Source organism: Balaenoptera musculus, chromosome 4, assembly GCF_009873245.2.
Source record: "Balaenoptera musculus isolate JJ_BM4_2016_0621 chromosome 4, mBalMus1.pri.v3, whole genome shotgun sequence".
In the NCBI taxonomy this organism is placed as follows: domain Eukaryota; kingdom Metazoa; phylum Chordata; class Mammalia; order Artiodactyla; family Balaenopteridae; genus Balaenoptera; species Balaenoptera musculus.
In genome coordinates this window covers 7276582-7304205 of record NC_045788.1, presented here as the reverse complement: position 1 = coordinate 7304205, position 27624 = coordinate 7276582, and the positions used below count along the sequence as shown (strand labels likewise).

General features: G+C 38.5%; 1 protein-coding gene across 1 annotated transcript in view; it reads left to right on the top strand.

Annotated features, from left to right (window-relative positions):
* KCNH8 (potassium voltage-gated channel subfamily H member 8) overlaps positions 1-27624 on the top strand; it is a 392154-nt gene that overhangs the window by 337906 nt on the left and 26624 nt on the right. The window contains exons 12-14 of the mRNA XM_036850697.1: positions 18994-19032; positions 23661-24019; positions 26056-26162. Of these exons, the coding sequence (XP_036706592.1) occupies positions 18994-19032; positions 23661-24019; positions 26056-26162 (505 nt within the window). The remainder of the gene's footprint in view (positions 1-18993; positions 19033-23660; positions 24020-26055; positions 26163-27624) is intronic.

The following is a 27624-nucleotide window of genomic DNA, read 5'->3' as shown; positions in this document are numbered from 1 at the left end:
TGCTTCTTCCCTTAGATAAAAACAAGCCTGAATGGGTCTTTCAAGTGAAGTCTGTGATTTGCCAATATCTCTTGCTTCCTATGTGACTATATTACAAATTTTTTCAAGATTATAGTGAAAAGAGAGTGATTTCCAAAGGAGGGACTTGGTTTAAATTTAGTCCCCATTTCAGTCTCAAATAAGATTGGGCTGCCTGGAAGCAATTTTCCTAAAAATGATTTACTGAATAGTAATAATTTTTAAAATCATATCTGACAGCCCAGATACTTAACTCTTCAAGAGTAGCCTGTGTGTAGGTGTGCATCTGCTAGCACAGTCTTGTGTAATAAGAGAACATAATTAATTCTGCACATTTCTGAGATAATTGTTCTTAGAACATTGCATATTGAAGGACTCACATGGCATTTTACCATGTCAGCTTTCCCTGCCATCCCAGGCTCAACAAGTGTTTTGCTGGTCGTGTATTTTAAAATACTCTCCCTTAGGGAGAAAACCCCCTTCCTTGAGGTATCTTGTGGTGAACGGTTTTACCTACCCTACACTTTTATGGTGCTTAAGACAGTGTCAGGTATGCTGGGAAAAGCCCAGTAAGTAATAGCCTGGAAACTTTACCTGCATCCAGTGTATATTTTATATTCTGAAACACTCATACAGGTGTTTTCCAGTGGATTCAGAAGTTGTGGCAAGCATAGTACCTTGAAGGAAGAGATCGTGTTTCAGTGTTCTCAGAGCCTAGTATTGTGTTCATGCTTGTGGCACAGAGTAAATGAAGATTGCTGTTGAATTTCTTGCATGTGTTGACCCGTCCTACTTGCTCTGGCTGCAGCACAGTGACCCTCATTGTCCTCTTCTCTTCTTAATGGTTGCTGTGCTTACTGCTTCATTCCCTCTACTATATCAGTCTTGTCCCCACCTTTTGCCCCTTAAGGAAGATCTTAGGGAGGACTGGATTCTAAGTTTACACTCCCCTCTACCCCTGAAATTTTGTTTCTCCTGCTTGGAACCCAGCTTGAGAGAGACGAAGGCTTTATAACTTCCAAACGCTGTAAAGCAAAAGAAAGAGGTTACCCTCACCCCTTCGCAAATGACAGACTGATTCTTTTTAAAATTTTTATTTTAGGACAGAGTTAGTGTGGCGCATTGGCAAAAGGGCCAGCCTGAGAATCCTGGTAAATTTTGGGGCAATTTAGAAGGAGGACATCTACTGTAGGCAACAGAAATCCAACTCAATTGTATATCCCAGTGTAACTTACCACCAGAAATGAGAAATAGAACATGTCCATTCCCCCAGAAAGTTCCATCGTGCCTGTTCACAGTCAATCTTCCAACCCCCACTATCTGATTTCTATCAACATAGATTCATTTTGCAAGTATTTCGGTGTCATAAAAATGGAATCATTCAATATGTACCCTTTTGAAGCTGGCTTCTTTTGCTTAACCTAATGTTTTTGAGATATATCCATGTTGTTGAGTATATCAAAAGTTCTTTTTTATTGCTAAATATTCCATTATATTGATATATGATTTTCAAATCCATTCTCCTGTTGATGGATTTTGGATTGTTTCCAGTTTGGGATTCTTATGAATAAGGTTGCTTTAAACATTCTTATCTATGAACTTTTGTGGACATATACTTTCATTTTTCTTGAGTAAATACCTAGGAATGAAACTGCTGGATCCTAGAGAAGTAATTCATCAAGCTGTTCACTTAAGATGTGTGCATTTTATTGTACGTTAATTATATCTTCAGAAACTACCGCAAATCAAAACAGAAATGCAGTTTTAAAAACAAATTAAATTATTATTGGTTTAACTCACCTATTTAAGACACTAAATGAACAACAATTTGTATTTTTCATTTTAATAAAACTTATAAATCAGTGGCAAAAATAATAAATAAATAAAGTGATCTGAAAAGTGAAACCAGAATGAAAATCAACCTAAACTCTAAAATGCAAACACGTCAACAGGACCACAGAAGCCAAGTGCTGTGGACTGAATGTTTGTGTCCCCCGCAAAATTCATATGTTGAAACCTAACCCTGAATGTGATGGTATTAGGAGGTGGGGGCTCTTGGGGGTGATTAAGTCATGAGGATGGAGCCCCCATGAATGGGATTTGTGCCCTTATGAAATAGACCCTGAGAGCTCCCTCACTCCTCTGCCATGTGAGGACATGGTGAGAGGACACCCATGTATAAACCAGGAAGTGGGCCCTTGCCAGATACAGAATCTGCCAGTGCCTTGATCTTGGACTTCCCATACTCCAGAACTGTGAGAAATAAATTTCTGTTGTTTTTGACTGAAAGAAAGAAAGAAAGAAAGGAAGGAAGGAAGGAAGAAATCCAACTCAAATAGAGAACTAAAAGCAGAGATTTATTATAAGAATTCCAAGTATCTTACATGATTAAATAAAATACACACACACACACACACACATAACACACACAGACCCACATGCACACTTGGATCTCAGGAATTCTTATAATCAGGCTCTCAAGCTTCATTTCTTATTCTATTTTCTCTCCATTTCTTCCTTTTCTTTTTCTCTCCATTCTTATCTCATTTAGTAGACTTGCCATCTTTCTTTCCTCATCCAAATGGCAGGAAATGGTGACAGATAGCAGCTCCTCAATTCCAGGGGGCAACAGATTAAGCTTAACTCTCTTAGTTGATTTTAGATTCCTGTGGAAAGACTGAGTGGTTCAGCTTAAGTCAAGTGCCCACTCAGATTTTATCACTTTGTGTGTGTGTGTGTGTGTGCCTGTGTGTGTGTGTGTGTGTGTGTGTGTGTGTGTGTGTGTGTGTGTGTGTGGTGAGGAGAGAGCGTCAAGGATGAGGAGAGATCACACTGTGGTAGAAACCATAGTGGTTTCCATGACAACCCAGTGGGCTGAAGAGTTAAGAGACAAGATCCAGAAAAGGGGAGGGGGGTACTCAGAGATAGTTGGACAAATGAAGCAAAGCTAGTGATTGTGTGTGAATTGTGGGTCATCACGTCACTGTAAGTTGTACAATCATAACTCAGCAACATTTTCTTAGGAACCAAATTCCATTTAAATATATATTAAAGATAAAATCAAGAACACACAAAGAGATTTATACATCTCTAAATGGGCTCATGTTTCATCTCCTCTGGATTCTCTCCTGTGTAGCTTTCTGCCAATCAAATAGCATGAAGCATACCCTGCAAAGAGCTCAGCCACATTTCCATGACATCTGGGGATTTCAGCTTGTGTTTGCAAGTTGAACCGTGAACAGTTTGATTTTTAAGCTCCTTGGAGGGAGATGGGGGTTAGATGGGTTGGGAAAGTCAGAGGATGAAAAGGCCACCTGCCATCCCATCAACAAGACAAAAAATGTCTTTCATTCCCTACCTCCCTGGTTACTTCTACCCTGCAGGGAACAGCAGATATTCAGCCTGAAATAAAAGGTATCAAATCTGCATATGTACACACATGCACACCAACAGGCGGGCCTCAACTTGTGTGCATTCCTTGAGAATGAAAAAATACCTAGGCTACATCCACCAGGAATTCTCAACCCAGCCCCACTTGGAGGGACCCAGGTTTCCATTCCACACTGCATTCTCCATGGCTGTTTAAGTCTTAGGGGTCCAGAGCTCGCCCTCTTCAAGGTCTGTAGGTTGGGATAACAGAGCCCTGCCCTCCTGACAAAGACTCTGTGAAATAAAGATGATGTTGATACTGCTGATGCTATCATGGCTCCTAGGAACCAAACTGTATGCCAAGCACTTTACAGACATTAACATTTTTATTCCCACAACAGTCATGGAGGTAGGTTGTTAAATTCATGTACTAGACAAGAAGACTAGTTAAGGATAGGATAGGTAAACACCTGATCCAGCATCCCCCAGCAAGTAAGCAAGGGAAATCAGGAACTACAATTTCAGTCCCAAACCACCTGACTCCAAAACCCAGCTGAAACTTAGTGTAAGTTTATCCATCAAAACAAAGTTAGAAATTCTCGTTCTGTCCCTCAATCCTCTGAGCACTAAATGCCAGCTGTATTGTAGGCTAACGGAGCATTCACAGGAAGTATGTTTCCATGGGAAAATGAGCTTCACATGCCAAATGTATAAGTAAAAAATGAACCACAGAACTTTTTGATAATTCATCAGGCAGTAACACTTTGATTTGTGCCCTTTTTTCTGTAGGTTATACTTTAATGAGAAACTTTTTGAAAAATGAATCATAAGAATTCAACCAAGTTGTAAGTGGAGAACTCAGTTGTATACCTATAACTTCCTTGAGAGCAGTAACTACATTTTATTCATCTTTGTAATCCTTTTCCTTGCGAAATTGCTGGCACGAAGTACGTGCTTGATTAATACTTATTGGAATTTAATTCATTCCTTCGTATATATATATGTTTCCATATCCACGAAATAATAGAATGTTAGAACTGGAAGGGACCTGGTGTACCATCTGTTAAAACTCAGTTTTTCTTTTGATGACAAGTGGCTTAAAGAGAGGGGGAAAAAGAAATTTACTCACATAACTAAAATTTCCATCTTATAAACCTAAATGAGTTAGAATATTCCCTCTGCACAAAAAGGACGTTCACTTTTGGATAAAATCTCCCATCAACCGAATGAAAACATGTGTTTCAAATAAGATTCCATCAAAAGATCAAAATATATCTCATCAGGTTTTAATTTCTCTTGTCAACTGAATATTTAACAGCACATCTGCTGACAGGGAAAAGATACTAATGTTTACTAAGTATGTATTATAAGCAAGGCAATTTGTTTACAATACCTCATTTTATTTAATTTGCCATCTTTGCATCACCCCTGAGAGTTTGGATTTTCATTTCTGCTTTGGAGATGAAGGAACTGGGCGTCCAAGTAGCACGCTGCCTGAGATTACAAAATCAATGAAAGAATCAAACAGTATAAAATCAAGTTAAACTCTGGTATTCTGAATCCCGGCCTAGGACATTTATCCACTACAGCACTGCACCACAAATCAGAACATAATTCTCCTAAAAGGGGATGTTCTCCTTCAGGCATTTTGACTTACAGCAGAAGCTATACTGAATTTCCAGAAAAACATTCACTTTAATCTTCTTAACCCTAATGCTATTACTTGTCATGTCTCATCAAAAACCCATTGTGCCTCAGTATTTTAAGAAAGATTTCTCATTAACAAGAAGACAAGTAAGACGGCAGAATGACTATAGTCCGGCCATTCAACTTCTGCTCTGCCCTAATGTTTGTGCTTTTATTTGCTCATAAATCCATCCATTTATTAAATAACCCTGTGGTCATGGACTAGCTCTGGGAGAATTTCTTCCCACTCAAGTATGCTTTTCAGTCTGCTATGCATATCATTCTGCTTTATTCTTCCCTTGCTCCATGTTCAAGGGGAAACTTGTAAAATCTCTACTCCATCATCATTTCAAATGTACAAAATAACATTTCAATTTCTTTCCAGACTCAGTTTCATCCTTGAAAGAAGTTGGAAGCCTTCTTATTAGTTGAATTTTTAAAAATCTTTGGTGTGTGAATATATCACATTTGCCAGCAAATAACACATACTCAGCACTTCCTGAAAGTACACACATACTTGCACACATTCATATAATTATGCAGAGGGATTGAGAGTATAAGTGAAAGAAACAATATTTTAAATTCAGAGTTTTGTTCACAATTCTCAATCAGTCTACAAATACTTTTCCTGTGGATAGGTTAGGACTTTTTAAAAATGTAACTTTACTCTGGGTTTTTTGTTGTTGTTGTTGTTCAAGAATTTGATCTCCTGGAACTTGTTAAAATAACCTTGAACATTTTACTGCAGTAAATATTTCACTGTTTGGGCTATGCCAGTCTGATCATGTTTCACAGCCCATCCTTGGGGCTGTGTGACATTTCTTCACACTAATCCCACGAATGCATCCCTGTAATCCCAAACCCAGATTCAACTGGAGTACGGAGTCAGTGGGTGGTTTGATTAAAGCTGTTGTAAATGAGCTAAGTTAGTGGAAATTAACTTAAAATTGAAAGCAAATTACAAAATCCCATGGTAAACATCTTTACAGTGCTTTTCCTGTGAAGTTCCCCAGCAGGATGGAGACCGCAGAGAGGAAGGCATATGGCGGACACAGTCTGCTTACACATCAGGCAGAGTTGGAGGCCTCCGGTTTCATCAGATTCAAGGCATCCATAAACTCACCGTTTAAACCCAGCAATCTGCAATGCCAGAAGAGTGGCAGCTTTGACTAGAGTTAACAGTAGCCAAATAGTTAGAAATATGAAGTAAACAAGATGCCAAGTTAGGGGGAAAATGGAAGTGCCTTGAAATGATGAACTGGAAAGCCAGCGTGCAGTAATAATGACAACTCGATGGGGGTGGAGGGACACAGGGAGATGCATTTCTGTCAAATGAATAGGGACTTAAAAGATTTGGTTTCCATGTCACTGAGGAAAATGATTCAGGAAAATTCTGAGATGAACATCTGCAAGTTGCTAGGCTTTTGTGATGTGGTAATCCCACTTATATTTTCCACCATGAAGATTAAGCAGAGCACATGGTGACCGATCTGTGTCACTGCATTTTGCCAGCATTCATAAATAGTCCCAAGTCTGATTAGTGCTAACAAAGTGTATTTATAGTCTAGGTTATACAGTTTACATTTTTCCTTTGAGGCTATTAGTCACCCTTTTTTCTTGATGGTACAGAGTGTTAGCATCATATATGGGAAAATACCCAAAACACCAAAACAGGCTTCTGTCAAAAAGAGTGGTGAATGGTAGGTGTTAGACTCAGTACACATACAAGTTGAGTGGCTTGGAGTAAAGTTGCTTTCCTTCAGTGCTTTCCTCCAGTTCCTCATCTCTGGCCTGGGTGATCTCGAAGAAACTGTATCAGTTGGGTCAGGCTAAATGCTGTAACAAACAGCCCCAAGTCTCAGTGATCTGATACAGTACATAGAATAAGACCTACAGGGCATGTCTCATTCACATCACAATGTACAGGTGGTGGGCAGATGGTGGCTTTTCCCAGGGTAACTCAGGGATCCAGCCTTCCTCTATTTGGTGTCTCCATTATCCTTGAGATCTCAGCATCCTCTGGAACTCAGAGTCCTCCACTGGAGACTTTGTACAACAGCCAACCAGCTGAGAGAGAGAGGATGCAGAGGCTTTGTTTGCACCACTCAGGGGCCAGACCTAGATCTCTGCTCACATGCCACTGGCACAGCCAGTCATATGGGTCTACGTAAGTGCAAGCAGTCTGGGAAACCTCATCAAACTGTGCGTCTAAGAGGACGCAACTGGTGAACAACCAACCCGTCCGAGCCACAGGCCCTTTTAGCGTTATTTTTCCATTATTCTTTAATTCCAGTTTAAGAAAGCTTTCAAACACTGAGAAAGGTATGTAACCAAACTAAATTGTGCTTTTGCTCTGTGTGTGTTTTATTTTACTACAGTGTTTTTATTTTGCCTTTAAATCAGAATTTGTTCTTCAGAAAAGACAGAATTGGCACACGTGACATCACTTAGTATTTTGAGGAAAATGTGAGGAGTGGAAAATGAAGGCAGCTTGCTGGATATATGAGTGTGCCATCATTTTAAGGAAGCCTGGCATGTAAGAATATGAATCTACCAAATTCATCGATAAATCAGAGGGTATTCATAACTGTCGACTGAAAAAAAAATGCACAACGTGAGAGTTGTGAGTTAAGTTTTATTTGGGGCAAAATGAGGACTATAGCTGGGAGACAGCATTTCAGATAGCTCTGACAAACTGCTCCAGTGAGGTAGGGGGGAAGGTCAGTATAGATGTGATTTTGGTGAAGGGGGAGTACATGCAATCAACCACATATTTTTTGCAGAAGGTTTCTGTTAGTCTCATGAAGGTTACTACTACTCACGAGGAGTGGACATCACCATGAAAGATTTTAGTGCTTTTCTAGATACGAGGAGATGCAAGAATTGGGCTCATAAAATTGTCTTCTGAAAATATCTAACTATCTGGAAGACCTGCTCTGCCAGTTTTTCCCAGAGCACCGAGTGCCTCCTTCCTGATCTCCATCCTGGTCTCCTTTCAGGGGGTGTTGAAGGTCAGTAGCTGCAGTGGCTCATGATTTGATCCTTGTAGAGGTAGATGGCAAGTGCCAATTTATAGGTGACATATCTTAAAATATTTCTTCGGTTCTTCTAAATAAGTTACCACAAGGTCACTTTAATGGGATCTCCCCAAGTAAAAGTCAATGTTCGTTTAGAAATTCTGAGTGAATTAACAGAAAGGGAAGAGTGAGAGGAGGAACAGAGTCTCAACGACAATAATTTAGGGCCAGTGCCAAGTAGAAGTTACACCTCTTGAGGATCTAATGGAAATTTATGGGGAAAATAGGACTTCCTCTGTGAGACTCCAAATGACCTTATTTTGGAAGCATCTTTATTCCCTAAAGGTGGTGTGCCTTCACAGTCCAACTAAGGCCAGAATTGTTCCTTCAAAGAACCAACATGTCCAATTACTTGCAACCCCCAAAGAAACAACCTGACAAGCACAGTTTGACGCGGGAGATGGGAAACCTGAAAGGGCAGAATTGGCTTGCACAAATTTGTGTAAATAGCTATGAAAGCCTCATCCTTCCCATAGACTCACTTGTGCATATTCTGCAATCATAGAAATAATTGTCTTAAAACTTGGGGGAAGGAATTCCCTGGTGATCCAGTGGTTAGGACTCCGTGCTTTCACTCCTGTGGGCCTGGGTTCGACCCCTGGTCAGGGAACTAAGATCCTGCAAGCCACGCGGCCAGAAAAAAAGAAAAAGAAAAAGAAAAACTTGGGGGGAAAATTTTGTTCTGAAGAGTATTCTATGTATACGTTTCCTGTGCATAACAAAAAGAATGATGTGTTTGTACAAATCTATAAGTAACAGTTATATAGTTCTGTGAATTCAGAAAGACCCCACTATAAGAAGTTCTGCCCATTCTAAATGGATCTGCCTTACTCACTGTTCACATTTTTATGAAGAGGAGTTCCTCAATGGATATCACTGTGACTTTCCCCCAAATTGGAAATGGCCACTTTGTGACTAGGTTGCCATGTGATAACTCTAAAAGCTGGTCCACATAATATAATTTCAAGAAAGAGCTCCTCGCCTCCCCTTTCCCCATGAACCTCTCCCCTAAATTCTTCACTGTTTATTTTTTTATAGAACTTTAAAAAATATTTATTTGGCTGCACCGGGTCTTAGTTGTGGCATGTGGGATCTTTGTTGCCGCGTGCAGGATCTTGGTTGCGGCATGCATGTGGGATCTAGTTCCCTGACCAGGGATAGAACCCAGGCCCCCTGCATTGGGAGCGCAGAGTCTTAACCGCTGGGCCACCAGGGAAGTCCCCTCGCTGTTTATTTTTAAAGCTTGAGGAAAAGTCAATCCTCCAATGAAAGCTCAGCCTCAAAATATAAATTTGCATAAGAAAAGAAATAGAAAATATCCACTACTGTATAACTGGAGAATGATTTCCCCCACAGGAAGCATGCTCTGGGTGAGAATGTTATTAGAAAAGAGACCCAGAGAAAGGAACGACATATTTTAAAAATATGATCAGGCATTTTTTTAATCAATGACAATTTTTGATCTGGGAACTTCCTAGAGCACCACTGGGAGATCAAAATGCCAAACCAGACACATTTCTTCCTAAATTTCAGTGGCTTGGAAGTTCATTGTGATTTCTCACGAAGACTTGTTTTTAGTCTATATGTAATTAGTCAACATACCTTCCTTATTTTGCTCCACACATCACTTTTGTACAACAAAACCCTAACTTTATTTTTTAAATTAATTTTTATTGGAGTATAGTTGATTTACAACGTTGTGTTAGTTTCTGCTGCACAGCAAAATGAATCAGTTATACATATACATATATCCACTCTTCTTTAGATTCTTTTCTCATATAGGTCATTACAGGGTATTGAGTAGAGTTCCCTGTGCTATGCAGTAGGTCCTTATTAGTTATCTGTTTTATATATAGTAGTGTGTATGTGTCAATCCCAATCTCCCAATTTATCCCTCCACCACCTTTCCCCTTTGGTAACCATAAGTTTTTCTACACCTATGACTCTTATTTCTGTTTTGTAAATAAATTCATTTGTACCATTTTTTTTAGATTCCACATATAAGCGATATCATATGATGTTTGTCTTTCTCTGTCCAACTTGCTTCACTCAGTGTGACAATCTCTAGGTCCATCCATGTCACTGCAAATGGCATTAGTTTGTTCTTTTTTATGGCTGAGTAATATTCCATTGTATATATGTACCACATCTTCTTTATCCATTCATCCGTCAATGGAAATTTAGGTTGCTTCCATGTCCTGGCTATTGTAAATAGTGCTGCAATGAACACTGGGGTGCATGTATTTTTTCGAATCATTATTTTCTCTGGATATATGCCCAGGAGTGGGATTGCTGGATCATATGATAGCTCTAGTTTTAGTTTTTAAAGGAACATCCAAACTGTTCTCCATAGTGGCTGCACCAATTTACATTCCCACCAACAGTGCAGGAGGAAAACCCTAACTTTAGAATCTTGGCCTCACGTCTACTAACTGTGAGACTTTCTTCCTCACCTAGAAATTGTTGAGTGTTTGCTAAAGGTGTGAATACTGTAATGAACAATATTCATCTTGCTTAAGTTTCAAAGATTTCTTTCATTAAAAAATGAATGCCAAAAACATGTATGCATTTGGTCATGTAGAAGCTGCCTATGGCCTCACTATCGTGGTCCTCTATAGACCTCTTCTTATTTTCTGAAGTTGAGTGAGCTTGCCCAAGGCACTATGGTTCAAGTATACAAAGTAGCTCATTTCAGTTTGCTGGTTCAAATACTGTCTTCTACAGACAGGGCTGTTCAACTTTTCTGTTACAGTATATAATTAACAATGATCTTCCTAGGCAGCAAATCAGGCATTTCACATTAAGTTTAGAAGTGCCGTCAGGAATTGTGATGCAAAAACTTCTCACCCCAAATTGAGCATCTTTGTTCACCGACCTGGTTTGGAACCAGAGTACTCAGCGTGTATCCTGAAAATCTTATGAAACCAGCCATTGTGTTTCCTTACAATTACATAGTAGCAGGTTTTACAGGCTAACCAGGAGCCATTGTACCCTAATCAGAAGCTGGTCACTGGGGGGCCTCCACATAATGAGTTTAAACTGTGTAAATTCTTCTAGCACTGATTACCCTGCTGAACTCCCAAATCACTGATTTGGTGCATAGCTCCTTAAGCCTGAAATCTTTAAAAGTGTGTGTTGTTGCTGAGAGATTTCTAGTTAGTTTTCTTCACACAAGAGTGTGTATTTCCTTCCTTTTTCTTTCTAGGATTATATGAACTACATATTCATAAATAACTCTCTCCCTCAAAATCATCCCATGTTTCCAAGTTTTTACATAAATATTAAGGGACTCCTTTGGGTTTTCTTTTAATTCCAAAGTCTTGTAATTCATACCTTTGAATTCAAAGAAAGGAAGTTAAAATTGTGTTTAGAAGGGCTGTCATCCCATGCCGCAAAAACATACATACTTTTCTTTGCACAGTACTGGGTGGAATACTTTATAAAAAGTAATAGCTTGACATTCTATTCGTTTCTCTCTCAACCCAATTATCTGCTTCACTTAAGTAAAATGATGCATTTTCAAATTTTCCGCAGGTATGAATATAGTCAATAAGACATTGACAATATATACAATTTGGGGGAAACTCTGTTTAAGAAGTTTAATGGCCTCCTTATTAAGAAGTCCTATACATGTGTGTATATAATATATATATATATGTTAGTTTTTAAGTTGGACAAACCCATCTGTGTGAATGTTTAGCTCTGCATCACCTAGCTAATAATGCCCTATTCCTCACCAGCTCAATTCAAAGAAAACTTTTCTTCATTCATAACCAATGTATCAATAATAATACAATTATCACTTATTAACAGGAATTATCTTTATGCCAGACACTGGACCAAATACTTTCCAAATGCAACAATGTGAGGACTTTTTTCACCATAAATTCTAGGTGAGAATTCCTTGTGGATCATTAAGTTGAAGTGATAAGAGGTGTACACTTCCCAGCAGGTTCCAAATGCCTTCTTTCCCTGGAGAAACAAGAGAGGCCTGGAAAGCATGGCACCACCTAGTGGCCACCTCTGGCAGGAATGCTGGACACGATGGCCAGAGGGAAGCAGAAGAGAACAGGAGGGACCCAGGGGGAGAGTTTCAGTGAGAGAATTTGGAGAGGCACCATTGTTATCACTAATGGAATAGAAAAGGAGGGGTCATTTTACAAAAGTCTTCCTGTGGTTTATCACCTATTGCCTCTAAGGTTCTTGAAAGATATGGACCAAAAGATTAGAATTATTTTTTAATTACTTTTGGTTTCTGTACTACATTGCTCTTAATGTGACACTACATCAGATGTGGCCAGTCTGGTCTCCAAGATTGGTTCAGTTTACAGGTATGTATTTCATTTAATCCTTACAAGTTTAGCTATTATCATCATTTTTGAGAGAGAGAGTGAGACATAAAATTTGTTTGCGTTAAGCCACTGAAATTTAGCGCATTATTTGTTCCCTAAGCATTACTTATTCTATTACAATTAATATGCTTCCCAAGGTTACATAGCTAATAAGTGACAAGACTAGGGCAATTCCAGCTCTTAACCCCCCTGCTATACTACCTCCTAAATGGGTCCCATTCCCCACACACAGACCTTTCATCATAATATACGTCAGTGAAGAGTTTTTGTGCTGCTTCCTACACTGTAGGAGCTGATTCTCTAGCTCTGGACATCAGTAAGCACTAAATTCAAGACTCACTTACTTGACTTATATTTCCCACACCAGAAGCAATAGCAATTACCCAGGGGAAAAGAATTCTCCTCCAAGTCTTAATAGTTTGTCTTGACCTCAAGGCTCCGGGTGAAATTGGGAAATGTCAAAATCATTAGTCTTTTCATTAAAATCTCATTTCTGTTTCTAAATTACAGAACAAGCAGAGAAAACATAATAGAAACTGTATTACCCACTTAGGGATTCAGACCAGCCTCAAAAATCTCTTCTTTAGATTAGATGGTGGTGACCTCTCAGACGTGTTAAGTTGAAGATGAATACTCCCTATTCAAAGCCTATCCTTTTTCCAGAGGTTTCTAATTCCTCCCATCTGCCACCTGCCATGGGTGTCATTCACTACTTGTTGGCACCTCCACTTGAGTCTGCAAGAGAAAGAAGCAGATGAGGAAATGAGACCTGTTGATTTGACAATTATTTATGATTTTGTAAGAGTAGACATTTTAACTATGAGAATTATGGGGTTATTTGCAAGTATCCTTCATTCATATTCTCTTTATCCCAAACAACCATCAATGCTGGTAATATTGCTGTCCCGTGAACAAGATAAAATCCGTGATAATCCCTGTTTCTGAACGGGGACGCGTGCTCCTTCAATCTGCTCTGTGATTTAATCAATGTGGCATTATTAACAAGGCAGAGAATGTCATGAATCAGTTGGAGAGAAGAGCCTTGTAATTCGCATCTCATTTCCCAATTGAGCAATCAGCTTCAGATAGCATTCTCACCAGGGCACTTTCATGTCTTATGAGATTCCATAGTTGAGAGGTCATTTGCAGACCACACAGGGGCTTATAAATCCTGCCTGTGGGCCAAGTAGACAATGGAAATAGATTTCCTACCTGTCTTGGGCCACTGGCCCCCTGGGTTACTGTTAGGAGTCCTGGGTCTTTGTGGTGGGTTCCACTCACCTTTGCTTCCTTCCTTCCTCACAGTGGTCAATTTCTTAGTGGTTCGGCCTCTTGAAAAGAGCTTGAGAGTAAGGAGAAGTTATTGGTAATGCCTCATCACTGCTGAGAAACCACTCACGTTCCTTCTAGAGGTGGCCTTTTAGCCTCCCATGAAAGGCGGGGCCTCACACCCCGCCATCTCTCAGAACGCAGAGGGATTTTAATGGGTGGAGGGAATAGATAAAAGAAATCAAAGAGCTCCCTTCCCAACTAAAAGAATTCATAAAAATTCTAATATCAGCGAAGAGTAAGCTGAGACGAAATGAGAGAGTGGCATGGACATATATACACTACAAAATGTAAAATAGATATCTAGTGGGAAGCAGCCGCATAGCACAGGGAAATCAGCTTGGTGCTTTGTGACCACCTAGAGGGGTGGAATAGGGAAGGTGGAAGGGAGACGCAAGAGGGAGGTTATACGGGGATATATGTATACGTATAGCTGATTCACTTTGTTATACAGCAGAAACTAACACACCATTGTAAAGCAATTATACTCCAATAAAGATGTTAAAGAAAAATTCTAATATCAGGAAAATTTACTATCAGGAAATTTAAGAACTTAAGGGGAAAAATGAGTTGAATGGCCAAGATCAGGTATGAGCTTATGAAAGCTCTTATAAAAGGGTCTTCATTCAATAAAAGAGACAACATTAAAGAATGCAATGGCACGTGTCACATCTAAAATGACTATTAATTTTAGTATATTTGATTTCCATTTACAATTCAAGCTCAATAGTAGAACTTGGGACCTTCTTTACACAGTTAAAAAAATTGTGGATTTGTTTTGCTTTTTTTGGCAGCAAATTTTATGTGGACTAAGAGACCATTTTTCCTCTCTGGTCCTCGATGCCAGTGAGCAGTATTTTTCCAATTTAAGAGTCCTGTCTCACGAACTTATGGTTACCAGGGTAGAAGGGAGGGGGGAATAGTTAGGGAGTATGAGATTGACATGTACACACTGCTGTCTTTAAAATAGATAAGCAACAAGGACCTACTGTATAGCACAGGGAACTCTGCTCAATATTATGTAACAACCTAAATAGGAAAAGAATTTGAAAAAGAATAGATACATGTATATGTATAACTGAATCACTTTGCTGTACACCTGAAACTAACACCACATTGTTAATCAACTATACTCCAATATAAGATTAAACGTTTTTTTAAAAAAAGAAATAGTAGGGTATAACATGTTATTGAGAGATGTAAAGTCTCAGCCAAAAGCAATAAAATTAAGAACATTAAACCTAAAAAAAAAAAAAAAAGGTCCTCTCTCTCAAGTTCCCACTGGACTTACAGAGTGATAGAGTAATTTAGGTGGTTAGGATGGGGGAAAAGGAGAAGAACAGCTACGCAAAAACTTTTAAAACCAATGCACCAAAGCTGAGAATGTTTCTTTCCCAGTCTTCAAGGTTATGACGCCTTACTTCTGGTCATAACTTTGTGCCAGGCGGTGTCCTCAGCCCTTCTGCCCGCACTGGGCTTCTTCCGTCCTGATGGAATGAAGGGCACAATCCCAAGATGTGAACAGGTTGACCCTTACCCTTCTTGATCTCTCTCAAAACTTTATTGCAGCGACCTCATTTCCTGCTCTTGTGTCTGACTTACTTCCCTTTTATCTTCCCAACCTCTATGACTTCAGTCTTTCCTTTTTTCCTAATTATTCCCATTAGAGATCACCAACAGTTCTTCTTATTGTGTAAAAGGTATAAAAACTCCATGTGGGAGGGACTCAAAATTGGAAAGCTGCCTTCCTCAAAACTTTCAAAACCGTTGAGTCTTCTAGTTGCTGGAACAATAAATATTTTCTATCCAAAGGCTGTATCCATGTTTCTCCCCGCTGGGGAAAGAATGCCTAGAATTCATCCGATTTCCAGAAAGATCTGTGACTCAGAAAAATTTTACAAGGTGTTTGGGTAACTTAGCCTCATGAGTTTTGGGGGTCGGATTTGTGACAACCATCAAGACAGATTAAATGCCATGGTATGTCAGGCATTTTTTCCTTCAGCCCAAGAAACAGCATTAACCATTGGAAGAGGTACCTGAGAAAACTCATGATTCTATGGAAGGTACACTGAGAGTCAGGAGACACGGCTTCTGGGGGAAAAGTTCTGCCACTAACTTGTTGCATGAATTGGGCAAGTCATCTCATCTTCCTTGGCCACTGTTTTCACATCTCTAGTTAGGGAGTTGGACTAACTCAGTGGTTTCAAACCTGACCTGGAGACCTGAGACCCACACCCATCACCAGATGAAAGAGATTCATTGGAACTGGTACTCTGTAACCTGATTTTTTAAAGGAACACTTCTCAAAGCATCCTATTGTCTGCCAGGTGTACAAACCATTGTAGCAGAGACTCTTTAGGGTCACTTCTAGCTTGAAAATACTGGGTTTCCATTAAACTAATATTCTCTACACTTGGCAGAATCTGGATTAGCATGAAGTATTAGTCAACAGAATGCATCTCTCAGAGTATTCTTTTTAAAATACATGTGATATAATGGACTTCCTCAGAACATAGACACTGAAAATGCTTGCCTACAAATATGGCTGAGCAGGAAATGTTTTATATTTTGTCAATCTTCTTGACTCAGTATTTAAGTTCTATAATGTCTAAAACTAAAGGCACCTGGAAAATTACTGACTGATGGTGGTGCAAAAGTTGTGAATATCAAGTAAAAACCTGTGGTTTTGAAGGGGAATGGCAGAGGGGTGTTTCGCTTAAGAGATGAAAAGAGTAATTTCATTCTGTCTTAACAGCACGCACCAACCTTTTCAGAACAGCCAGGTTTTTGGGTTGCATCAGAAAGGAAAACATCACCAAGTTTGTTATTCTCCTGTAAGAGGGGGAAAATATCTTAATACTTACATTTATAAGTGTTAAGGAAACAACATGAAAGCTGAAAATTTATTTCACTAACATACATAAGTTCACAACAATGAACAGACAGAAAATAGCAGTATATACAGAATTCGACTACTTACAATACATTACAATAGATAACAGGGCATTTCATAAACAATTCAATACTGGATTGAAATCTTTCCAAGGATGGTTAATTCTGTTCAGCAGAACTATAACAAATCCATTCCTATCAGGGTCGAGAGAGGGCTTTCACTGTTGCTGTTGAGTACTTTAAAAATATTTGCCTCTTATAAGTGAAATGCACCACAGCAACTGCTAAGTGAACTTATTCCATGTATGCTGAGTGTTATTAAATCTGAGTTTTCTGTGATTTAAAAAAAATTTTTTTAATAAAATAAAACAAAACACATGTGATTAATACCATATGTGAGTTAAATGATTTATTCAGAGAGCCTATCACAGTAGTGCTGGCTACATAATGAACACTTACCTCACAGGATTTGTAATGAAAATTAGTGGATGTCATGGCTGAGGAGCATTTACCAGGGTGCTGATCACGGTGAATACTTTATGAATTGACAGCTGATAGGACGATAATAACAATGACGTTGGTTATAAGATCTCACTACTCAAAGTGTGCCCCACGGGCCAGCAAGGTCCATATTACCTGGGAACTCATTGGAATGCAGAGTCTCAGGCTCCACCCAGACCTCCTGAATCAGAACCTGCAAGTTTGAGAAGCACTGATATAGAAAAACATTCTTGGGGTTCAGCAACTCGACAGAACTCATATTAGTAATAAACCGTGGGGGTTGGGAGTCACACCCAAATCAGCAAGTGCTAAGGCCAGTGCCTTTCTCTTATCCCTTAGAGAGCATCTCTGACCTGGAGATGTTCAGGCTTCCTGAATCCCAGGGCTGTTCTTTCTTTCATCCAAGCTGTAACTGAAAATCTTTTCAGAAACCCATTTTTTATATCTACCACAGTAGCAACGACATTGTAATTTTGTTTTATTTTCCACATTTTTAATTATTCAGCTGTTTTACTTGTCACCATTCAGGGAATTATTGCAAAACTTATGTCTTCAGTGCTACTGATCAATGCATATTTAGGCAACTAAACAGATGTAGAATGGGTTGACTGCTTTGATAAAATTAAACATTGATGAAACATATATTTGCACAGCAATAATGATGCTGGCATTTGTATAAATAATAACAGATCTATTTCTCTAATCATCTAGAAAAAAAAAAAACAGTGGTGGGGGGGGTGACAGAATTACCAAATATGTCTCACTTACTAAGCAGGTCATTTTCAAGTGCAAGTTGTTTTTTTCATGGGAATAAAATTATGTTAATTTATAGCATCTATTACCACTTTAAAATGAGAGAAGTATATTTGAGCAAAAAACAATGTGGATGAGACCTGAAGCATATTTCCCGGATATGTTATAATTTCCAGAGCTTGTTTGTATGTCATGGAAGGTGCATGCTTTTTAATGTACTCCTCCACAGTACCATAGTTTGATTTTATGCAAGATGTGTTTTGCACTTAAGTGATTCTATGTTACACATTTGTTTTTCACATTTTACCATCTCTGAAATTGGGATAAGTCTTATAACTGATGGCATGTCACAATTTGATTGACAGCATTTATTTTTCTTTTTTACAATCAATTGGATCTTAAAATCACTTAAATTGAAAATTAGGATCCACAGTGAACTTAAGCCTAGTCCACAGGGAACATCATAGCGAGTAAAACAAATGGGACAGAAAGGGTTCATCACCCCCACCCATATCCAAAGAAAAAGGGGAGGTGGATAAATAGAAAGAAATGAGATTAAATAAGAAACACCTCCATGATTTCTTTTTTTCACAGAGCTGGAGAGAAAAATCATGGAAGATAAGATAATTTAGCAAAAGGGCAAGAAAGAGGAATAAGGGAGATGGAAAACAAAAAGAGAGCAAATAAAGCATCAAGATGGAAAATGTAGCCGATGAGTGTACTATTTTGACCCCTATTTCCTGGGTGTGGTGTCCTGTACTAGACAGTCAATTTGCTGCTCCCTTTTCTTTATTACACACCCTGGTCAGTAGAGTTCCTAGAGGGTGAGGTGTGAGAGATGCTCCCATCATCTCTTGGGAGGTATTTCCTCTTCTCTGGCCCATGCAGGTGGCCCATCTCCCCCCCACAGCCTCTGAACTTTCATCTCTTTCCCTGCCTCCATTTCACTCAGTCCCAAACCACCGAGAAGGTGTAAATGATTGTTACAACTTCTGTTTGTTTGTTTGTTCTTTCAGGTGATATCAAGATTGTCGAACAAATCTACGGTCTCACAGGTATGGCTTTTTGCCAAAGAGCAAAATATTTATCTAAAATTTGTGGGATTTCCAACATATCTGTCTCCCCCTTGAGGATGTTATGTATTCATTTTTGACTTCCCCTAAAGCACTTGAGAGAGACATGGCAATGACTTTCATGAATTTGGGAATAGAGAATGATTGAAACTCATATATCTATTTAAGGATCTTAGAGCTATTGTTAAAACATAGTTTGTCACCAAAACCTGCCCAGAGTAACGAAGTCCTGAGGTATTGACCTTAGAAGAATTGAGGTTTTAAGTCAGTCCCAACTTTTAAGAACCCTCCAATTTCACAGAAAACTTTCCCCCCAAACAGTAACTTGTCCGATTTATTACCTAGACCTTTATTACCAATAATCCCGTGACAGAAACCCTGTAAACAGCTCCTTTTCTTGCTCTGTACCCTCTTGAAGCAGAACCCCCCAACTTTCACACACATGCATACACACACAGACACACATGCATACAGAGGTGCACAAATAAATCTAATTACACAGCATGTTACAAAGATGTTGATAATGGACCAAAGATGGTTGGGGGTGGGAAGCAAACAGAGTTGTTATTGAGAAACATTTTTAAAGCTCTTAAAACATCTCAGTGCTATCAACCAAGTTCCTCCCTGCCACTAGTTGTCTTTTCTCTCTCATCTCTGCAAAATCCCTCTTCAGGAACTAGCAAAACTGTCATTACATTTAAACTCTTCTCAACAGGCATCCTTCCCTCATTACCTCTTTTCCGCCAGAGTTTTCCTATATTCTCGTTCTCATGAAGAGAAATTTAGCCTCCTTTTGGATTTTCCCACCTGAATTCCTCACCCCGCCATAGCACTCTGAAAATGAACATCCCCTCCAAGAATACACCATCCTTAACTTTCAAAAAAACAATCTGTATAATTAAGGCTGAAGTTCATTTGCAGTACCAAAACTACCAGAATAACAGGGGTTTCAATACAATAGATCTTTATTTCTCTCTCATGGACAAGGCCAGAGGTGAGCAATATAACAGTGTCAGTAGGCCTGGAGATTTCCTCTTTCTGCTTCATGATCCTCAACGTATGCCTTCCTTCTCCTCATTTTCTCAGATGGCTGCTGGAGATCCATTCATTTCATCAGTGTTCCAGACTAGAAACTAAAGCAAAGTAAAAGAGCAAGACATATGCTCCCCTCCTTCTAGGAGCCTTCCTAAAATTTCCCTATAACCTGCCCACTGGCATACTATCATCCTAAAATTTGGCCTTATGGCCAAACCAAGTGGCAAGGGGTCTGAAAAAGGTGATCTTCGGGCAAGGTGCATTGCTAAGAGTTCTGTTAACTAAGAAAGAAGGGGAGATTATGTAAAATATCACACTATCTGTAGGACCTGCCCTGATGTAAATTTTGTTTCCTTTTTCTTCATGATCATCACCATCATCACAAGGGCAAGCATTTAATTAAGCACATTCAGTGCATATCACTAAGGGTGTAACTACCATTATCTAATACCTAATTTTTTCCTCACATTATTGCCAATTTACAGGTGAGGAAACCAAGGCTTTAAACAATAACATTACCTGACCAAGGTTATAGCTAGTAAGTCACAGGACTTTCAAGACTGTGTGACCAAAAACACATGCATTCCACCACTAGATTTTATTCTGCTTTCCTTTTAGTCAAGACACGTTTAGTCAAGACTCATTTGTGAGCTTGAAATGACTATCCCAGCAAGATGTCACGAGCAAAATTAGAGACTCCTTTGACTGTGGGGATAAAACCTCATTGCCCTCATGGGAGCATTCATGAGAAAGATGAGAGGGAAAGGAAGAGATGGGTCAGAGAGAAGGAAAAGATCTGTGGTTGAATTTTGTGGCCATGTATACACAGGTGAATCCAGTGACACGAGGGAGGAGGGGGTTTCTATACCGATGGCCTGAAGAAAGTAACCAGTACTCCTCCTGCACAGAGGCTGCATGTGGGGCTGGATATTTAATAATAATAAATTTGGTTATTGTCTGCAATGATGGTCCATAGGCTAATGAATTCTTGGTATAAACCGTCTTGGCTGTCCCAGTCACAAGAGGCAGTACCTAAGCAAATTGTCCAAGGTGCCAAGCATGGAAGTATGAAAATTAAATGAACTTGTAGAAGTACAAACATCTTATAGGTTACTAGTCAGAAGATTCTGTTAGAGCCAAGGGAGCCTCCTTGAAACAAAGGAATGCTTAAATTGCCAATGCAAATGTAAACAGAAGTCCAATTAGAGAATGTACTCACTGATTTTAATTTCTGTGATAAGTTCGCCCTGTTGTATCTTTAGCTGGGTGAGCTCACTTTTCTGTTCTACAATACTGGTATACAGATGTTCCTCTGCAATTCCACATGGCTCCATCTTTTGTTAAAAGCACAGAATTTAAAATGCTGTGAAGAAAAAACAAAAAAAACAAATAAAAGCAAAACCATGACTATTGAATAAAGAACTAATAGCTTTACCATTAATTAAAATAATCACATCTATTTGGAAAGATGAGTCTAATAATTCCACTTCCTCAAGAAATTTTGACCCATAAGATTAAAATACAAAAAAAAAAAAAAAACCTTCCTAAGTGAACTGATCATTTCACTTTACAGCTATGGCCTCAACTAAATGGGTGAATGGGCCTGTCAGTCACTACAGATTCAAGTTCATTTTTTTGTTACATATATATATATATCATTATAACTGTTACAATAAAATTCATATACCAATAAAACAACTATTTATTGAGATGAAGTAATAACCATGACAGCTCATGACATTTAAATAGTATTCTTAGGTCTTTTCAGTTTATTTTTATTACGAATTATTGATAAGCAGGTACAAATGATTGTATCCTCAAAAGAAACTGAGGCACAGAAAAATGAACTGACTTTTTGGAGCAGGGAGGCCATGTCTGGGGCAGAGCAAGAAACACATACTCTTAGAGTGACTCTGTTGAGGGCCATCAGCTTAGCTTTTGCTACCTTGTCTGCCCTGCCCCTTCATTATCCCCTCCTTCATCCTTTCCCATCCTCTCCTTTGCTTCTTCTAAGCCTGTAAGGTTGAAGGAGCCCAGACAGGAATTCTACAGAAGAGTTTGCAAAACTCTCCCTTTCCTTTCCTAAGGCTCTTCAAGGTGAGAGGATCAAATGGTTTGCTGTACTTCCTGCCACCTGACTTGTGAGAACAAGGAGAGCTGAGGACACTTCTGGTCTTCCATCTATGATCCAAAATAGGAAAGAGTTTTATTCTCAAAGATAATATAATTTTGCTGGTTGATCTCCACATAAAGTTCCACTGAGGACCCTGTAACTTTAAAATATCAAGGCCCAATTATGCTAAGTGAAATCAGTCAGACAGAGAAAGACAAATACTGTATGAGATCACTTATATGTGGAATCTAAAAAATACAACAAACTAGTGAATATAACCAAAAAGAAGCAGACTCACAGACACAGAGAACAAACTAGTGGTTATCAGTGGGGAGATGGAAGGGGGAAGGGCAAGATACAGGCAGGGGAGTAAGAGGTACAAACTACTGGGTATAAAATAAGCTACAGGGAGATGTTGTACAACACAGGGAATATAGCCAATATTTTATAATATCTATAAATGGAGTATAACATGTAAAAACTGTGAATCACTATATTGTACACCTGTAACTTATATAATATTGTATATCAACCATACTTCAATAAAAATAAAATGATGAGGATACCTGAAAAATGAAATAAATAAATTAAATAAACTATCAAGGCCCAAGACTTTCCAGTAAAATTGAATATGTCTTATTCCTAAAAACATGCCATCATATGCTATTATAAATGACAGGCTGATTAAAACCTCAATGCAAACCTGATAAAATGCACCTTTTACATAGCTCACCACCAAGAGAGTTTAAAAGACCAAGAGAAGGATTGTGGGCTAACACCAGGAAAGCAGAGAGAGTAAACCTAGCAGAGATCAGAAATGGGGAGATTTTTAACATCTTTTATTGAAATATAGTTGATTTACAATGTTGTGTTAGTTTCAGGTGTACAGTAAAGTGATTGAGATATATATACGTATATATATATATATACGTATATATATATCATTTTTTAACATTCTCTTCCATTATAAGTTTTTACAAGATATTGAATTGAGTTCCCTGTGCTATATAGGAGGTCCTTGTTGGTTATCTATTTTATATATAGTAGTGTGTATATTTTAATGCCAAACTCCTAATTTATCCCTCTGCCCCCCTCCCTTTGGTAATCTTAAGTTTGTTTTCTATGTCTGTGAGTCTATTTCTGTTTTGTTTTGTTTAAAATTTTTATTGGAGTATAGTTGATTTACAGTGTCGTGTTAGTTTCAGGTGTACAGCAAAGTGAATCTTTCTTTTTCAGATTCTTCTCCCATGTAGGTTATTACAGATTATTCAGTAGAGTTCCCTGTGCTATACAGTATGAGAGACTTTGAACACCTGAATAAATAAGAGCAAAATCTGTGAGGTCTTCCGTTTTAAAGGCTCTAGGGGATCTGACTTTTTTCAGATGGACCCTGCAGCATGAATGATATGCCTCTCAAGAAGTCTTCACAATCTGTACTCATCTGTATTATCCTCTGATTTAGTCAGAGCCCAAGGGAAATGGCAGCATCAAGAAGAGACTCCCATCCATTGTGGAAGATGAGGAAGAGGAGGAGGACCGGGAGGAGGAGGAGACGGCTTCCCTCTCTCCCATCTACACAAGGGGATCTTCCTCTGCCCGTAGCAAGAAGCCTGGAAGCAGTAAGAGCTATCTTGGCTTAAGCTTGAAGCAGCTGGCCTCGGGCACAGTGTCATTTCACTCACCTATCAGAGTCTCCAGTTCCAATTCCCCCAAAACCAAGCAGGAAGCCGACGCCCCTAACCATGGTAAAAGAAAAGAGAAGAACTTGAAATTGCAACTTTCAACTTTGAACAATGCTGGACCCCCAGACCTCAGTCCAAGGTGAGAGTTCACAACATAGAATTCTTTCCCAGGTGAAAGTGTCTGCATTTTATTCACACTAGTACCTGGCTAGTAAATTAGTCAGCCTTCTGGGCCTTTCTGCCACGCAGGCTCCTAGCCTTGATGCTTCAGTTTTCCTAAATTTTTGTGCGCCATTTTTGACTCTACGTGGAGGTGTATGCAACATGAGAATAAACTATTTTAGTCATATTCTCAAAAGGGTCCATTAAATGTTCCAAATTCTTTCTCTTCTCCCTTTATCCATTTAGCTCTACCTATTTTTATAGATGTATATTTCTACATTGTAATTTTATAACTTATAAATTTCTAATGAAAACAAAAGAGATGGAACAAAGTCCGTATTGTTATCCCCTCAATATCTGATCTTACCAAAAGTTTCATGAAGCAATGAGTGGAAATTATGAAGGAAATGAAGTGCTGGTATTCATTTCCCATAGTATTTGCTTCATTATTGTGGATGACTGAACTCAGTTTTATTTCTGGCCCCTTCAGCAGGTAATATGGGATGGTTCTATTTTTTAATTAAAAAAAAAATTCACTTTAGAATCAACTAAAAGTGATTTAAACAGTAAAAAATTCTGACTCAGAAAATGTGAAAAGAGTAGGCTGCGGTGTGTAACAACTCAGTAAAAAATAGACAAGAAAAAAACATATTGAGTGATTCCTAGTCTCATGTACTCAGCTAGGTAATTTTTCATTTACTATTATATTTAGTCTTTTCAGGAATCCTATAAAGTAGTTTGTATTATCTCTACTATAAAGTTGTAAGAAGTGTTAAGTATTTTGAATGTTACATATTTTGTCCAAAATATCAGAAATTTGAGTTCTGAAATACAGATTCAAATTCTGTTGTTCTGCTTGTAAGGCAAGAGATGTTTCTGATATACTACATATTTAGTTAGTCATTTGAAGAACACAACTTAACCATTTAGAGAAAATATTAAGGGGAAAATAAGCAAAACAGGGTTAATGAAAAGTAGGTGGATATTAAATGTTCAGGAATTCAGTTGGAGATGGTAATTTGAAAACATCCCTTAACTCTTCTCCTTCCTAAAATTTCTCTAAAATGAAAAATACTAAATTATAAATAGGGGGAAAATGTATCAGAGCTGGAAAAGAAAGTTTCATGTACAACTTATGCTACACTTATGAAAAAACATATTTTACTTTATATCTAGAAAAAGATTTTGAGAACACACCAAGATGTTAACGGTAGTGGTGAATGACAGTTGATTTTTCTTTTCAGATTTTTGCTACCTTTATGTTTACATTTTCTACAATAAGTTCATCTTTTTTAAAATAATGAGTGTGTTAGATATTATTTACCAAGGAAGAAGATTAGCTAGAGTCCTAATAGTCATTTAAATATAATTCTTCAACTCTCACTTCAGAGTTTTGTCCATGTCCAGAGCGAAGTTGTTTTCAAAGTTATTTTCTGCGATGCTGTAAGCATTACGTTAAAACTCTTTAATTCTGGATAGAGTAGTGAATTAATATAAATTTAGATAAGAGAACTTCTGTAGCTTAAGGTTTTGAATCTGAGAATAAATGAGTCTAAGATCTATAGCATTGCTGTTCAATAGAAATATAGCATGAGCTAAAATTGTGAGCCACATGAGTAATTTTAAATGTTCCAGTAGCCACATCTTTAAAAAGTAAACACACACATGTGCAATTATTTAATAATAATTTTAATAAGATATTTTATTTGACTCATTATGCCCCAAATACTAGCATTTCAAATGTGAACAATATAAAAAATTACTAATTAAATAACTTACATTTTTTACTAAAATCTTCAAAATCCAGTGTGTATTTTATACTTACAGCACATCTCTTTTTGCACATTTCAGGTGCTCAATGGCTGTATAAGGCTAATGGCTACCATATTGGATAGCCCAGCTCTAGATTGTCTAGAATTTAGAAATTTAACACAAGATTTTTCAAGTTTTCTAGGAATACTGGAACCCATGAATATCAATGTGCAACTAGCCAATCCTTGTTATTTTAAACAGGATTGTTGATGGAATTGAAGATGGAAACAGTAGTGAGGAAAGCCAGTCTTTTGACTTTGGCTCTGAACGAGTCAGACCGGAGCCCCGAATTTCTCCTCCTCTTGGAGGTAAGCTCTATATTTAGTCTTCCCTCAAGGGGTGATAATGTCTTTATAACTTGTAATGTTTGGTATAGGCACTTTTTTGCCTTCCCATTCTCGGAGTATTCTCCATGTGATGGAACTTTACCAAAGCCACAAAGTAATTTGACTTGGTTCTGTGCCACCTCCAAGTTATTAAGATAGCGTGTGTAATGGTTCCTCCATCCAGGCTCGACACCCTGCAGCTTACCAGCCCAGGTAAATGGTGTGTCAGGAGGACACTCAAATTTCTGCTCTTCATCAGAGGGTAACCATGTTTTCCTATTATAAAGGCAGACTAATCCACAGAAGCAACATTACCCAAAGGAAATGCTGTGTTGGGTGTAGACTGTAGGAACATTGGTTATACTTAACTAATTTACTGGGTAAGTGGTTATGTACTTGCAGTTTGCCAGGGATAAATATCTTCAGAAGTATGTTAGAATATTGGAAATGATGGGGCACTATATGAAGTACTACCCTTTAGGGATGGTTAATTAATGTAAAGTATCCCCAAACCTAGCCCAGACTCCTCTCTCTCCCTTTCATTCTTGAGTTCATTGCCCACAAAAGAATTTGTCAGCATGATGAAGGCCAGAAATGACACCTTCTAAAAGAAGACGCACCTGTAGTTGATAGAGAATAATGAACATAGGCGATCCCAAACAGTCACCAGATGCAAGGCAGATCCTTGTGTCAGGATCTCCTGCTAATTGGTGAATCCTTCCATGGGCAAAGCCAAGCCCAAGAAAGACTTCTGAATGTACAGCTCTGGGGGTATGTCTCCATTTGGTAGAATACCAGTCTTCTATCTCAATCAACAGTTCTTCCCAGCACTCATCTTCTGGGAAGATGGAAGAGTAAGACTCAATGGTAGGACGATGGTGCAGGGTGGGAAGGTGAGGAGAGGAATGCAGATGTCAGTCAACAATCATGATTCATCCATGTAATGGACTTATATCTGCTCTGGGCAAGAAGCACAGAAATCATAGTTCTAGTCAACCAGATGTGAGCATTTGCTATGGAAGCTGATGGTGGGTCCCAACAGGAAGTTTTCCTTGTTGGCTCACAGGACGTCATCATGCCATCCACCTAGTATTTCTGGTCCTGCCACCCCCCTTAGCCTCCTCTTCTCCCTTTTCCCAACATCTACCCCAATACTCATCCATTCAAGCAACAAATATTCTTGACTTTACCTCCTAAATATCTCTCAGTTCTGTCTGAGACTTTCTATCCTTCCTTCCACCACCCTTTTCCCTGCCACATTCACTCTTGCCTGCACTGCTTCCAAAGTCTCTTCTCTGTTTTCACACTGTTCTCCATACAGCATGAACTTTTTTTAAAATACAAATTTATTCTTATTACGCTATTCCTATGCTTAAAATCCTGAGATGGATTCCTACTGCCCTTAGTATGAAATCCACACCTATTGCATAATTGCTTTTTTTTA